The 13,361-nt window shown below is 37.9% G+C and overlaps 2 protein-coding genes across 3 annotated transcripts in view; one reads left to right on the forward strand and one right to left on the reverse strand.

Annotated features, from left to right (window-relative positions):
* The window catches only part of CENPJ (centromere protein J), a 53,905-nt gene extending 44,521 nt beyond the window's left edge, over nucleotides 1-9,384 (forward strand). Inside the window, exons 11-16 of one of the 2 annotated variants that reach the window (XM_061170788.1) lie at nucleotides 5,099-5,160; nucleotides 5,423-5,542; nucleotides 7,178-7,318; nucleotides 7,398-7,482; nucleotides 7,567-7,687; nucleotides 9,189-9,384. In XM_061170788.1, coding sequence (XP_061026771.1) covers nucleotides 5,099-5,160; nucleotides 5,423-5,542; nucleotides 7,178-7,318; nucleotides 7,398-7,482; nucleotides 7,567-7,687; nucleotides 9,189-9,384 — 725 coding nt within the window. The remainder of the gene's footprint in view (nucleotides 1-5,098; nucleotides 5,161-5,422; nucleotides 5,543-7,177; nucleotides 7,319-7,397; nucleotides 7,483-7,566; nucleotides 7,688-9,188) is intronic. The other variant, XM_061170789.1, reaches the window with a different exon arrangement.
* Nucleotides 9,385-12,003: 2,619 nt separating this feature from the next.
* RNF17 (ring finger protein 17) overlaps nucleotides 12,004-13,361 on the reverse strand; it is a 116,757-nt gene continuing 115,399 nt past the window's right edge. Inside the window, exon 35 of the mRNA XM_061170939.1 lies at nucleotides 12,004-12,099. Coding sequence (XP_061026922.1) covers nucleotides 12,004-12,099 — 96 coding nt within the window. The remainder of the gene's footprint in view (nucleotides 12,100-13,361) is intronic.

Here is a 13,361-nt window from a genome sequence, read left to right on the forward strand (position 1 = left end):
CAGTAGTAGTGGCGCACGGGCTTAGTTGCTCCGCGGCATGTGGGATCTTCCCGGACCAGGGCTCGAACCTGTATCCTGTGCATTGGCAGGTGGATTCTTAACCACTGTGCCACCAGGGAAGTCCCTGGTTTGTGTTTTTTATATACATGTTTTTCCTTTTAATATTGAAGTTAATTTTTTTAAAAAATGGTTTTTGCTTTTCGTGACTGAGATATCCTTCTCAATCGTCAGGTCACAAATACGCTATTTTCTCCCATGAACTTTTGTTTTCACAACTGGGTCTTTAAGATCTACCTGGCATTTTTAGAAATTATTTCTGTGAATTAAATTTATAAAAGTGGATATAACATATGCAGTTTGGCAGTTATAAAGGAAATACTTGGGTAACCACTGCCTAGATAAAGAAATAGATTAGCAGCATCCCAGAACTGACCCCTCCATGATTATATTACAGTGCTTTCCCTTGTAGTTTCTGCTTTCATAGGTACAGCTCTAAAAAAATGTTTTACTTGTTTTTGAGCTTTCTGAATAGAGTTGTACTGTATGTATTCCATTGTCTTCTTTCACTACCTAGTTTTTTTTTTAATACATCTTTATTGCAGTATAATTGCTTCACAATGCTGTTAGTTTCTGTTGTACAACAAAGTGATTCAGCCATATGCATACATATGTCCCAATATCCCCTCCCTCTTGAGCCTCCCTCCCATCCTCCCTATCCCACCCCTCTAGGTCATCGCAAAGCACCGAGCTGATCTCCCTGTGCTGTGCTGCTGCTTCCCACCAGCCAACTGTTTTACATTCAGTAGTGTATATATGTCGATGCTACTCTCACTTCGCCCCAGCTTCGCCCTCCCACCCCATGTCCTCAAGTCCATTTTCTATGTCTACCTCTTTATTCCTGCCCTACAACTAGGGTCATGGGTACCGTTTTTTTTTTTTTTTTAGATTCCATATATATGCATTAGCATACAGTATTTGTTTTTCTCTTTCTGACTTCACTCTGTATGACAGTCTCTAGGTCCATCCACCTCACTACAAATAACTCAATTTCGTTTCTTTTTATGTCTGAGTAATATTCCATTGTATATATGTGCCACATCTTCTTTATCCATTCATCTGTCAATGGACACTTAGGTTGCTTCCATGTCCTGGCTATTGTAAATAGAGCTGCAGTGAACATTGTGGTACATGACTCTTTGAATTATGGTTTTCTCAGGGTATATGACCAGCAGTGGGATTGCTGGGTTGTATGATAGTTCTATTTTTAGTATTTTAAGGAACCTCCATATTGTTCTCCATAGTGGCTGTATCAATTTACATTCCCATCAACAGTGCAAGAGGGTTCCCATTTCTCCACACCCTCTCCAGCATTTATTGTTTGTAGATTTTTTCATGGTGGCCATTCTGACTGGTGTGAGGTGATACCTCACTGTAGTTTTGATTTGCATTTCTCTAATGATTAATGATGTTGAGCATTCTTTCATGTGTTTGTTGGCAATCTGTATATCTTCTTTGGAGAAATGTCTGTTTAGGTCTTCTGCCTGTTTTTGGATTGGGTTGTCTGTTTTTTTTAATATTGAGCTGCATGAGCTGCTTGTAAATTTTGGAGTTTAATCTTTTGTCAGTTGCTTCATTTGCAAATATTTTCTCCCATTCTGAGGGTTGTCTTTTGGTCTTGTTTATGGTTTCCTTTGCTGTGCAAAAGCATTTAAGTTTCATTAGGTCCCATTTGTTTATTTTTGTTTTTATTTCCGTTTCTCTAGGAGGTGGGTCAAAAAGGATCTTGCTGTGATTTATGTCATAGAGTGTTCTGCCTATGTTTTCCTCTAAGAGTTTTATAGTGTCTGGCCTTACATTTAGGTCTTTAATCCATTTTGAGTTTATTTTTGTGTATGGTGTTAGGGAGTGTGCTAATTTCATTCTTTTACATGTAGCTGTCTAGTTTTCCCAGCACCACTTATTGAACAGGCTGTTTTTTCTCCATTCTATATCCTTGCCTCCTTTATCAAAGATAAGGTGACCATATGTGTGTGGATTTATCTCTGGGCTTTCTATCCTGTTCCATTGATCTTTATTTCTGTTTTTGTGCCAGTATCATATTGTCTTTTGATTACTGTAGCTTTGTGGTATAGTCTGAAGTCTGGGAGCCTGATTCCTTCATCTCCGTTTTTCTTTCTCAAGATCACTTTGGCTATTCGGGGTCTTTTGTGTCCATACAAATTGTAAAATTTTTTGTTCTAATTCTGTGAAGAATGCCATTGGTAGTTTGATAGGGATTGCATTGAATCTGTAGATTGCTTTGGGTAGTATAGTCATTTTCACAATATTGATTCTTCCACTCCAAGAACATGGTATATCTCTCCATCTGTTTATGTCATCTCTGATTTCTTTCATCAGTATTTTATAGTTTTCTGAGTACAGGTCTTTTTCTTCTTAGGTAGGTTTATTCCTAGGTATTTTATTCTTTTTGTTGCGATGGTAAATGGGATTGTTTCCTTAATTTCTCTGATTTTTTGTTGTTAGTGTATAGGAATCCCAGAGATTTCTGTGCATTAATTTTGTATCCTGCAACCTTACCAAATTCATTGATTAGTTCTAGTAGTTTTCTGGTGGCATCTTTAGGTTTTTCTATGTATAGTATCATGTCATCTGCAAACAGTGACAGTTTTACCTCTTCTTTTCCAATTTGTTTGTTTCCTTTTATTTCTTTTTCTTCTCTGATTGCTGTGGCTAGGACTTCCAAAACTATGTTGAATAAGAGTGGTGAGAGTGGACATCCTTGTCTTGTTCTTGATCTTAGTGGAAATGCTTTCAGTGTTTCACCTTTCAGTATGATGTTGGCTGTGGGTTTGTCATATATGGCCTTTATTATGTTGAGGTAGGTTCCCTCTTTGCCCATTTTCTGGAGAGTTTTTATCATAAATGGGTGTTGAATTTTGTCAAAAGCTTTTTCTGCATCTATTGAGATGATCATATGGTTTTTATTCTTCAATTTGTTAATATGGTGTATCACATTGATTGATTTGCATATACTGAAGAATCCTTGCATCCCTGGGATAAATCCCACTTGATCATGGTGTATGATCCTTTTAGTGTGTTGTTGCATTCTATTTGCCAGTTTTTGTTCAGGATTTTTGCGTCTGTATTCATCAGTGATATTGGTCTGTAATTTTCTTTTTTGTGATATCTTTTTCCGGTTTTGGTATCAGGGTGATGGTGGCTTCGCAGAATGAATTTGGGAGTGTTCCTCCCTCTGCAATTTTTTGGAAGAGCTTGAGAAGGATGGGTGTTAGGTCTTCTGTAAATGTTTGATAGAATTTGCCTGTGAAGCCATCTGGTCCTGGGCTTTTGTTGGTTGGAAGATTTTTAATTATAGTTTCAATTTCATTGCTTGTGATAGGTCTGTTTATATTTTCTAATTCTTCCTGGTTTGGTTTTGGAAAATTGTATCTTTCCAAGAATTTGTCCATTTCTTTGTGGTTGTCCATTTTATCGGCATATAGCTGTTTGTGGTAGTCCCTTATAATCCTTTGTATTTCTGTGGTGTCAGTTGCGATTTCTCCTTTTTCATTTCTAATTTTATTGATTTGCATCCTCTCCCTTTTTGACTTGATGAGTCTGGCTAAGGGAGAGGAAAGAGGAATGATTTAGCCACCGTGATGCTGACTTCACCTTTAAAAGTTCCCACATTTCTTTCTTTAATGTAGTTGAATTTCACCTTTTTCCTTTATGGGTAGTGCTTCTTGCCTTAAGTCTTTACCTATCCTGAGGTCATAAACGTGTACTCCTAAAGTATCTAACTGTTCCACCATTGTTTATTAAATAATTGTTACATGTAATTTTATAAGGTGCTCACAGTGGTGGACACCCATTCCCCTCTGTTCCTCCCAGTAAGAATGTGCTCAGAGGCTTGTTCATGACGTTCACAAACAGCTGAGAGAATTAAGCTTGATGAGCTTGAATACTGGTTCTGACTTGACTTTTATTAGTTGACAACCTTGGCAAGTTATTTAGCCTCTCAGCTTTGATTTCCTCACCTATAAAATGAGGCTATTAGTCTTTTCTGTGGAGGCTGGTTGTAAGATTTAGAGATGATGTAACACGGAGCTCAGACTGCACTGTGGTTCTTCGTGCCTGTGAGGTGGAGGAAGGTGTTCATTTAGCCAAAGTCTGTGTGCACTCCTTGATTCCTTTTTTCTTGTATCCTTACCCCCCACTCCCATCAATCCCTAAACTAATCCTGATGTTGATATTTTCTGAATTAAGTAGGTTGAACCATATGACATTGCTAGCACTCGGCCTTTTGGGACCCACAGGTCAGTGATTTGACACAGTACAACACTGCCATCTCCACGGATGCCCATCAGCCTCCTGACTGGACTCTGCCTCTGTTCTTCTCCTCTAGTCTATTCTCCCTGGAGCATCCAGCATCCATTCTAGTGTTTAACATTTAAGTCAGATCCTGGCACTTGAGCTTGAAACCCTTCAAATTTGGGACTGTTTATAATATCCATTGGCATATGAGAAGAAAATATTAGAACTTCAATGTATTTTTAATATCACTTTGTTGGTGGTGGTGGTGTCTGTATGCACACGCATGCTTATTTTATAATGTATGAACGTGTACAGTACATGATGTGTGTTGGTCATGATCTAAAAAGTTTAGACCACAGCCATTAGGTCTAGATTGTAATTAAATACCCAGTTATTTTTTTTCAAGCCAAATTCTATGTGTATTCCTGGATGCTTCTATTATCTGTACCCCATTCCTACCCTCTAAGTAAAGTCCTGGTGATTGTCTCCAAAATAGCTTTGGGAGCACCTTTCTCCAGATGGTACACTTTCAGAGAACAGATACTTTGTCTTTCTTGGTCATCAGGACTTAAGTATTTGAATAAGTATTTGAATTTATACAGTGAAGAACTCCTAGGAATTAGGAATTAGTAAAGAAAAGTACTAAGACTTCCTTAAATAATGGGTAAAGGACAGCAGTTCACAAAAGAAGAGTGAACTAAGGAGATGTTTGACCATAGTATTGAGTAAACTTAAAACTTTCAATTAAATAATAAAACTAACTCTGGTAATTATATTCTAACAGGCAATCCATCTCGAAGATCCAAGTCTGTGTCTCGTGATTTAGGAAATTCGGATAAGGGACAAGTAAATCTCTTTATGTTTTTATATATTAAAGCATATTATTCAGGCTTAAAGTTGACTGGTTAACTGGCTTAAGTTTCTAAACCATTTATAAAGGAAGCTTTTTACTTAACATTGTAAATGTTTTCTATACAACACCAAATACTAGTCATACTAGAATCCTATAATAGTGGAATCTGGCTTTTGGACTAAGTGTAAGTTTTAGCTGCTTGAGATTTTAATTACATGTAATGTAGGACAGACCAAGAGCCTCTTGTCCTTACAGATAGCCTCACCCAGGGATCCACCTGAACAAGTGAACTCTCCAGATCCTGAATGTAAAGAAGAGGATGAAAAAGAAGAAAAAGAAGAAATTCAGGGAGAAATCAGCCATCCTGATGGAAAGGTTAAACTTTTTTTTTTTTTTAACCAATGAATACTATAAAAAATGAACATGGGTTAAAATAGAGTTGAAACACTTAGATTCTGAAATAATTGATCTTCAAGACTTGATGGGGCTGAAGACCTTAGTACCTTGGCACATGACTCGGTTTGAACCTTGGGACCCTATGAAAATACTCAATAGACAGCATGCATTTAGTTGCCATTTCTAATTTAGAGATGATGCAACAAGAGGAGGAATACAATCCAGTTGCTTAAACTTCTTGTTCTTCCTCCAGACATAGCTAAGCAGCCTTGGTAATCCTTGGTACTTTTAAAAACCTCAGTTCTCGGCCCTACCCTTCCTGCAGGCTTCCGTAAATATTTCCTGGGTCAGCTGCTCTCCACCCCCAGCCTGACAATTTTATTCCTGTGCTTAGGAAAGGTTTTGAGTGGGAAAACGGCCTGGCTGGGTGTTCCAGCTAAAGAGTGAATGACAAGAGGAGGAACATAAACAGGGTTACTGAGGAGGTGATGAGGGAATTTTTCCTCGGGTTTATAGAACATGTACTTTTCCAAGTACTCTAATCTGATCCACTTTAATAGAAATCAGAAGGCCAAAGTTCACTGCAAATCTTGAGGAATGAATGAAGGACAAAGACCAACAGTCAGAAGGAAGTTGTTAGACTCTTCCTGTACAAACTCTACTTTAGGATAAATTGATGAGGGAAGGTTTTCTTTCTTAGAAGAATCGCAGCTAATGAATGGAAGAGGAATGAGAAAATTAGAGAATCACCAGTTTACAATTTCCGATGACATGAAGGGTCTAGGCAGTCATCAGTGGCTCCTGAAACCTTAGACGAAAGGTTGACGGATCTCGTGATGCCACCCAGTCAGTGCTGAGGTCATGAGGCAGCACATACTTACTGGATTTCTGGACGTGCTGCCATACAAAGCCCACTGCTGCACCTAAAAAGTACTCTTGTCAGAGTAACTCAGCTGGAATTTAATCAAGCCTCGAGAGCTAACTACTGGGTTTTTTAAGGAAAAACAGTGATATGGGAACATGTTTAATGACACCATAATGGAAAAGCAATCAGCCAAATCCAGAGTGTGGGAAATGTTACATATTCAGTGACCCAGTTCCTTCAACAGTTGGCATTAAATAAGGGGGAAAGGAAGGGACCATTAGAAATTGAGGGTAGAGACACATCAAGTGTGTGTGGATCTTGTTTTGATCCTGATTCAAGTACACTGTAAAAGGCCTTCTTTGTGTGAATTTATGGAAAAAATATGGTTATGATGTGATGAAGGAATGAATTACAGTTTATTAGGGATGATAACGGTTTGGTTATGTTAAAAATCCTTCTATTGGAGATATCTGTTGAAATGTTTACAGAAGTGATGTCTGCAGTTTTCTTGAAAAAAAAAAACAACTAAAAAGTTGTTTTGGGGGAATACGTGACCTAAGAACAGTGATGTGTAGATAGGTGAAGTTTATTATTATGAGCTTATTAACTTTTCTCTCCCTCTGAGAAATGTTTTAATTTTTATTATGAAAAATTTCAAAGTAGGCAATTAAAAGAATTAGAGATATTTTTGTCGTGTGGTCTCAGGAAATTTTACATATTGATAGTCCTGGTTTTTTTTTTTTTTGTAGATAGAAAAGGTTTATAAGAATGGGTGCCATGTTATATTGTTTCCAAATGGAACCCGAAAAGAAGCGAGTGCAGATGGAAAGACGGTCACTGTCACTTTCTTCAACGGTGATGTCAAGCAGGTCATGCCGGATGGGAGAGTGGTAGGTTTCCACAGGCGTGTTTTGTCCGTAGCGTAAACACCTCTGAAGAGGCGGTGGTGCTGACTCTGTGTCTCTGCAGATCTACTACTATGCAGCCACACACACCACCCACACCACGTACCCAGAAGGACTGGAAGTCTTACATTTCTCAAGCGGACAGATAGGTGAAAACCTGCTGCGCCCTCTCAGCATTAAATTCCTCCTTTCCTTTAGAAATAAAATATTTATGGTAACCCCTTTTTCTACAGAAAAGCATTTCCCAGATGGAAGAAAAGAAATCACGTTTCCTGATCAGACTATCAAAAACTTGTTTGCCGATGGGCAAGAAGAAAGCATTTTCCCAGATGGTACAATTGTCAGAGGGCAACGGTATGTTACCTGTTTTGTTTCTAGATTTTCTAGTTTTCAACTTTTATTACCAGTTGAATTTTAAAAATCTTAAAACATTTGTGTAAGTCATTCAACATTTCACTGAGTTCCGAATTTGAGAGCAGGTGAGACATGTTTTCAGCATTCTGGAGTTTAGGATGAGTTTGAGATAAATGGATTGTAACGTCTAGTTAGTCTTCAGCCTACAGACCTAAAGGGTGTCTGAACAGCACTTCACGAAAGGAGAATGGCAAGTATTTGTTTAGAAATCAGTGTGGTGAAATTTGAAAGCAGTGAGTGAGACACGAAGAAGGAAAGCTGCCCTGTCAATTTTTAAGAATAACCAGACTCTGTATTTTGATTATCTGGGTCTCTCTGTCCCAGCCTAAGCACTTTACTCCTCTGGCCACCACCCTAAGCCAATTCCTTAAAATCAACAATTTCTTTCTTTATCCTTCTGAGTCTTAAATTTCTTAAAGTCAACTTCTTCAATCCACAGTGAAGAGCATCTTATAAGCACCATTTTAATTGAAACCCTGGTGGAGTTTTGTCAAATCGAGAGTCCTGTTTTTAGTTTCACCCTCCTCTCCTGGAGTGTAACAGTTTAAGTACCCATTAACTTGAATTCTATGATATAAACTTGGCAATAACGTAGGAACTTCTCATGGTCATGATTGTGTTTTTCCCTTAACGTGGTCTGAAACTTTATCTGGTGCTCAACTAAAGATTTTCCTCAAACTTTATTTTTTCTGTGTACAGTATACTTTGATTTCAGAAACTTCTCAAAAAATTGACTCATATGATTGAAATTTTCTGTAGTAGAAAGAAAATAATATGAAAAGGTCCCCATATCCGTCTATCCATCTTCAAGTATTAACTCATGGCAAGTCTTTTTTCATCTACACTCAAGCACATCCCATGTATTAATTCATTCAGGATTATCATGTTTTAATTGAGGTATAACTGACATGTAACATTAGTTTCATGTGTACAACAAAGATTTGATATTTGTATATATTGCAAGATGATCACAGAAGTCTAGTTAACATCCATCATTACACATACTTACACATTTTTCTTGTGATGAAAACTTTTATTCTCATTCATTCAGGATTATTTTGCCGTTTTTCACTTACAGCAGTGGTTCTCAAACTTCAGGGTGCACCAGAATCACCTGGAGGGACTGTTCAAGAGCAGGTTGCTGGGCCCCAGCCAAATAATTTGCGTTTCTAATGAGCTCTCGGGTGATGCTGACACCCTAGGGCCACACTTGATAGGGCACTGGCTCTCTAACACTTGTATGTGGCACAGAGCCATTGTATTCATATAAAATTTGAGAAATAACCAAAACAGAAAAAAAACCATTCTGTGCTGAGGAGTTGAGTCCCAGTTATACCTATATAAGGACCAGGGATGCTCTAGGAGAAGGAATAACTGCCAGAGTTCTCCTGCTGCATACTTCATATTTTTAAAGAAATTAAATTCTATTTTAAATTTACAGAGATGGCAACAAAATCATAGAGTTTAATAATGGCCAAAGAGAACTACATACAGCCCAGTTCAAGAGACGGGAGTATCCAGATGGTACTGTTAAAACTGTGTATACAAATGGTCTTCAAGAAACCAAATATTCATCTGGTCGAGTAAGAGTTAAAGACAAGGATGGTAATGTTCTAATGGACACAAAACTGTCATGATCCTTGTGTATGGCTCATCATGAAATAACACTAACTTGATTTTCTTCTTTAAAAAATGCACATTTCTTGTGGATTCTGTGGTTTAATTTATATATACTGTGTGTGTGTGTATATAAATGGAAAAGATTGTTTGGAATATAAAATAAAACTTGATGCCTTTTTTTATAATGTTTGAAATGCACAGGGACAGCTTTCATTTTTAGTTCACCTACCTACCTTGTCTTTCTACGGTTCTAACCAGTATAGACTTTTAACAAGTGGATGCTTTCATTGGTTGGAGATGGTTATGAGAGCCAAGAAGTACAAGAAACAGATTTTCCCACCGCCTACCAGTCCTATGAAGGTCTTGCTCAGAAAGTTTACTGAAGGAGTAAGAGGATTTCTCCAGTCAAAATATTACTGTGCTCAATTAGTACTAATTAAAGCATTATCTACCACAGAGGTCACAGAATTGGAAGTTAAAACAGTGACTGAATACAAATAAACAGTAAAACAGGCAGAAGAGTTCATTCTACGAGTGCAGATAAATCTCATAGGAGGAGAAAGCAGTTGTAAGGAGGGTGACAGCTGAGAAAGGCGGGGCGTGAAAACTAACCAGCTAGTGTTAACTGATTGATAGACCACAGGTGCCTTGACCTTATTACCTGTAAGACGGGCCGACAGAAGCAAGATGTCCTTGAAGGGGGGGCCAAGTCACCTACAAGTAGATTTACATAGTAAGTTTGGTCTAGTCACTTAGTGCAGTCCGACAGTGGTGCTGGCAGTAACTCAAGTTTTTTTTTAAAAAGCCACATGTATTAATTCCAGGTGATTTAAAACTGAATAACAAAAAAGTTGAAAACTTTTCAAAGAAAATAAGTAATTATATATATTACCTCAGGAATAGAGAAAGATTTTTAAATTTTATTAATTATTATTTTTTTTGGTTGTGCCGCACCTCTTGGGGGATCTCAGTTCCCAGACCAGGGATTGAACCCAGGCCACAGCAGTGAAAGTGCCAAATCCTAACCCCTAGACCATCAGGGAGCTCCCTAGAGAAAGATTTTTAAATGAGACACAGCACAAACCTTAAAAGGTTGATGAGTCAAAAGTTTGTTTGTCCAAAGATACCACAAAAGAGAGAAAAGTCACAGCGTAGGAAAAGAAACACGTATCTGACAAAGGATTAGTAACCAGAATATATAAAGAATCCCTATTAGTTAAAATAGGTAATTACAAACAAAGCAATAAACTGACTAAAACCAGTAAATGCATATTTCAACAATGAGGTACCTTTTTACGACATTGTCATAAACTGGCAAACAATGGTCTGGCCACACCACATGTTGGCAAGGAACTTGGACTACTGATGGTAGAATTAGCTGGTAAAATCACTTTTTTGGAAAGCAATTGCTGCATGACCTAGTACTAAATTCCACTGAAGTGAAGTATGTTTACTAGAAAACCCCTCACAGGTGCATAAGGGGTTGTACAGTAGAGTATCTGTAATTGAGAAAAAACTGGTAACAACCTAAATATCTAACAACAGAATAAATTATATGCACAGATGGAGGTAATGGTGAAAGTGAATAAAATAGAGCTATGCATACCAATATGCATTATATAGTGGAAATAAAGTAAGGGAAAAAAGGTAATTGTGTGATACTGCACACACTTAAAAATATACAGAGCAACACTACGTCTTGTTTATGGATGCATGCATATACAATAAAATTATAAAGAGCTATATAAGAACGATAAACACCAAATTCACAGTATTCACCTCCTCCGTAAGAAACAGAATGACTGGGGAAGGGTAGAACAGGGGCCTACAACTGTGCTGATGATGTCTTGTTTCTTCAGCTGAATGCCCATTAGTTATAAAATGAACTAAATATGTTTTTTCTAACATACCTAAAATATTTCATTTAAAAATTACAGTAAAATAAAATAAGTAAATACTTGAAAGCAAATATTTATTAACTTTTTTGGAACAATTCCTAACAGTTCAACATGTAAAGAAAAGAAAAAAAAGGCCAGCACTATTGCAGAACAAGTCAAGAAAAATAAGCCTGAAACGGTCTACATATAACAGAAAACTTTCTTCTGGGCTGCTATAGATGCTCTGTACTGTAAACCTGAAAAACAAAAGGTGTGTTATTTTAAACCTTTGCTTAAGGTTCAAATACTACTGAATCACATGTTACATTTATGTGAATGGGTAAAGAGTGAGCTGTTTACCGAAGGACTTTAATAACCTTGTTATCAGGGCACTGGCTGTCCAGTAGTGCTGCATGTGTAGCATAGCACTCTGTGCTTAAATTATTTATAGTGCCCGCTTTCCGCTGCTCTCCTCCTCCTTGCCCCCATAACCATCTGGCACCATGAATGGTCAGGATAGCCGTTCCAAGCGTTTTTATAGCTATGGAACCTCTTTGTCACTGGTACTCAATAGGTAAGAAGGGCCTATGAAGGAGAGATCTACAAGAGAGATTCTGGTTGAGCTTTGTTGTCATTCCTTTGACAAATGAAGGAAAGGCCAGAGGTGCTTTTCAGGGCAATTTAGTATGAATCTTCTGCTACATCAGTCACATGCCGTATGCTGACTATAAGGGTGAACAAGAAGTCGTGGTACTTACATCACTCGTCTTGGTCTGCAAGCCCCATTTCTACTAATGACATATGAACTGGATACCGTTCTTCATATAATGTCACTATTTGTTCTGGTACCTGAGCCTAAAATTAAAAGATACATGTCAAGAAAACACCATCATGTCTTTGCTGCCTGTTCCTCCTACAACTGGCAGGAGGGACAAGGCATTCTCTAAGTTTATTTATAATTTATACGCTGTTACTTTCAAAAGGTCTCTTGATGGTTTCTTGCTAAGTCCCATTCTTTCCATCTTTTACTTTATTTAAAATGTAACTCTCCCCAAAGTTTTCCTAGGTTGAGCCAGTGGGCTTTAATACTACCATCCCTGTTAAAATTCATTTACATTCTACACATAAAGCATACCTTTATGCATACAGTCACCAAATTTTGAGTGTTACTCATAGAGGTGAATACACATGTATTTATAAGAACATTTGTTATTTTCACTGGCTTCTTGAGAGAAACCCTGCATAAGCTATTTACACCACTGCATACACAGGAACACGGTATGTACAGAGGTTTTCAAAAAGCACTGTCTAGTAACAGCACTGCTTCATTAAGAGCTCATTCTTGTCACAGCCAACATATCAGAAATCCCCCAAATCTCGGGTCCCCAGATCAGGGCGAGCTGGGCTGAAACAACAGTGGTGAGGACTAGGGTGAACTGAAGAGCATGTCCCCACCTAGAGGGACTGTTGTTGCACCACTGGTGCTGTCACTTCAGAAGATTTTATAGTACTTAGAAATAAGACTTTGTGTATAATTTTCCAGTTTTAAAACAGCTGTGCAATGAATCAAACATGGTTACAAGCCAGATACGGCCTTCGAGCCACCCCTTTGTGACTAAGCCTCAAGTAGAAAGCATATTTATACCAAGCATGATCTGGATTTTCTTTTTTGGACCTTTTGATGCAGCTTCTGCTGCATTAAACAATTCAAAGTCAGTACAGTTATGATATGAGCACCATTTGAACCTCCCTCTGACTCTGACCAGAATCCCCCTTCTGGTCTTTTCCACTTTTAGGATGCAGCTCGAATGTCACTTTCTCCCGGTCGTACTTACTGAATAAGCACTCGAGTGCCTACTAAGAAGGGGCTCAAACACCCTACCCTGATCCCTCCAGACAGGACTCATCGCTCCTGCTTCTCTCCCCACACGCACACCCCAAAGATACCTATACCTTTTTTATAGCATTTATTTCATTCTACCTTGTATTAGTAGTTTATATGTTTTCCTCATTATCAGTTCTTTGATTATATAGGATACTCATCTTGATCATTTTTCATCTTAGTCATTACATCACTGATATTTTATATCATTGCAGGGCTAATCAAAAGTTTGTAA

Source organism: Eubalaena glacialis, chromosome 16 (assembly GCF_028564815.1).
Source record: "Eubalaena glacialis isolate mEubGla1 chromosome 16, mEubGla1.1.hap2.+ XY, whole genome shotgun sequence".
In the NCBI taxonomy this organism is placed as follows: Eukaryota; Metazoa; Chordata; class Mammalia; order Artiodactyla; family Balaenidae; genus Eubalaena; species Eubalaena glacialis.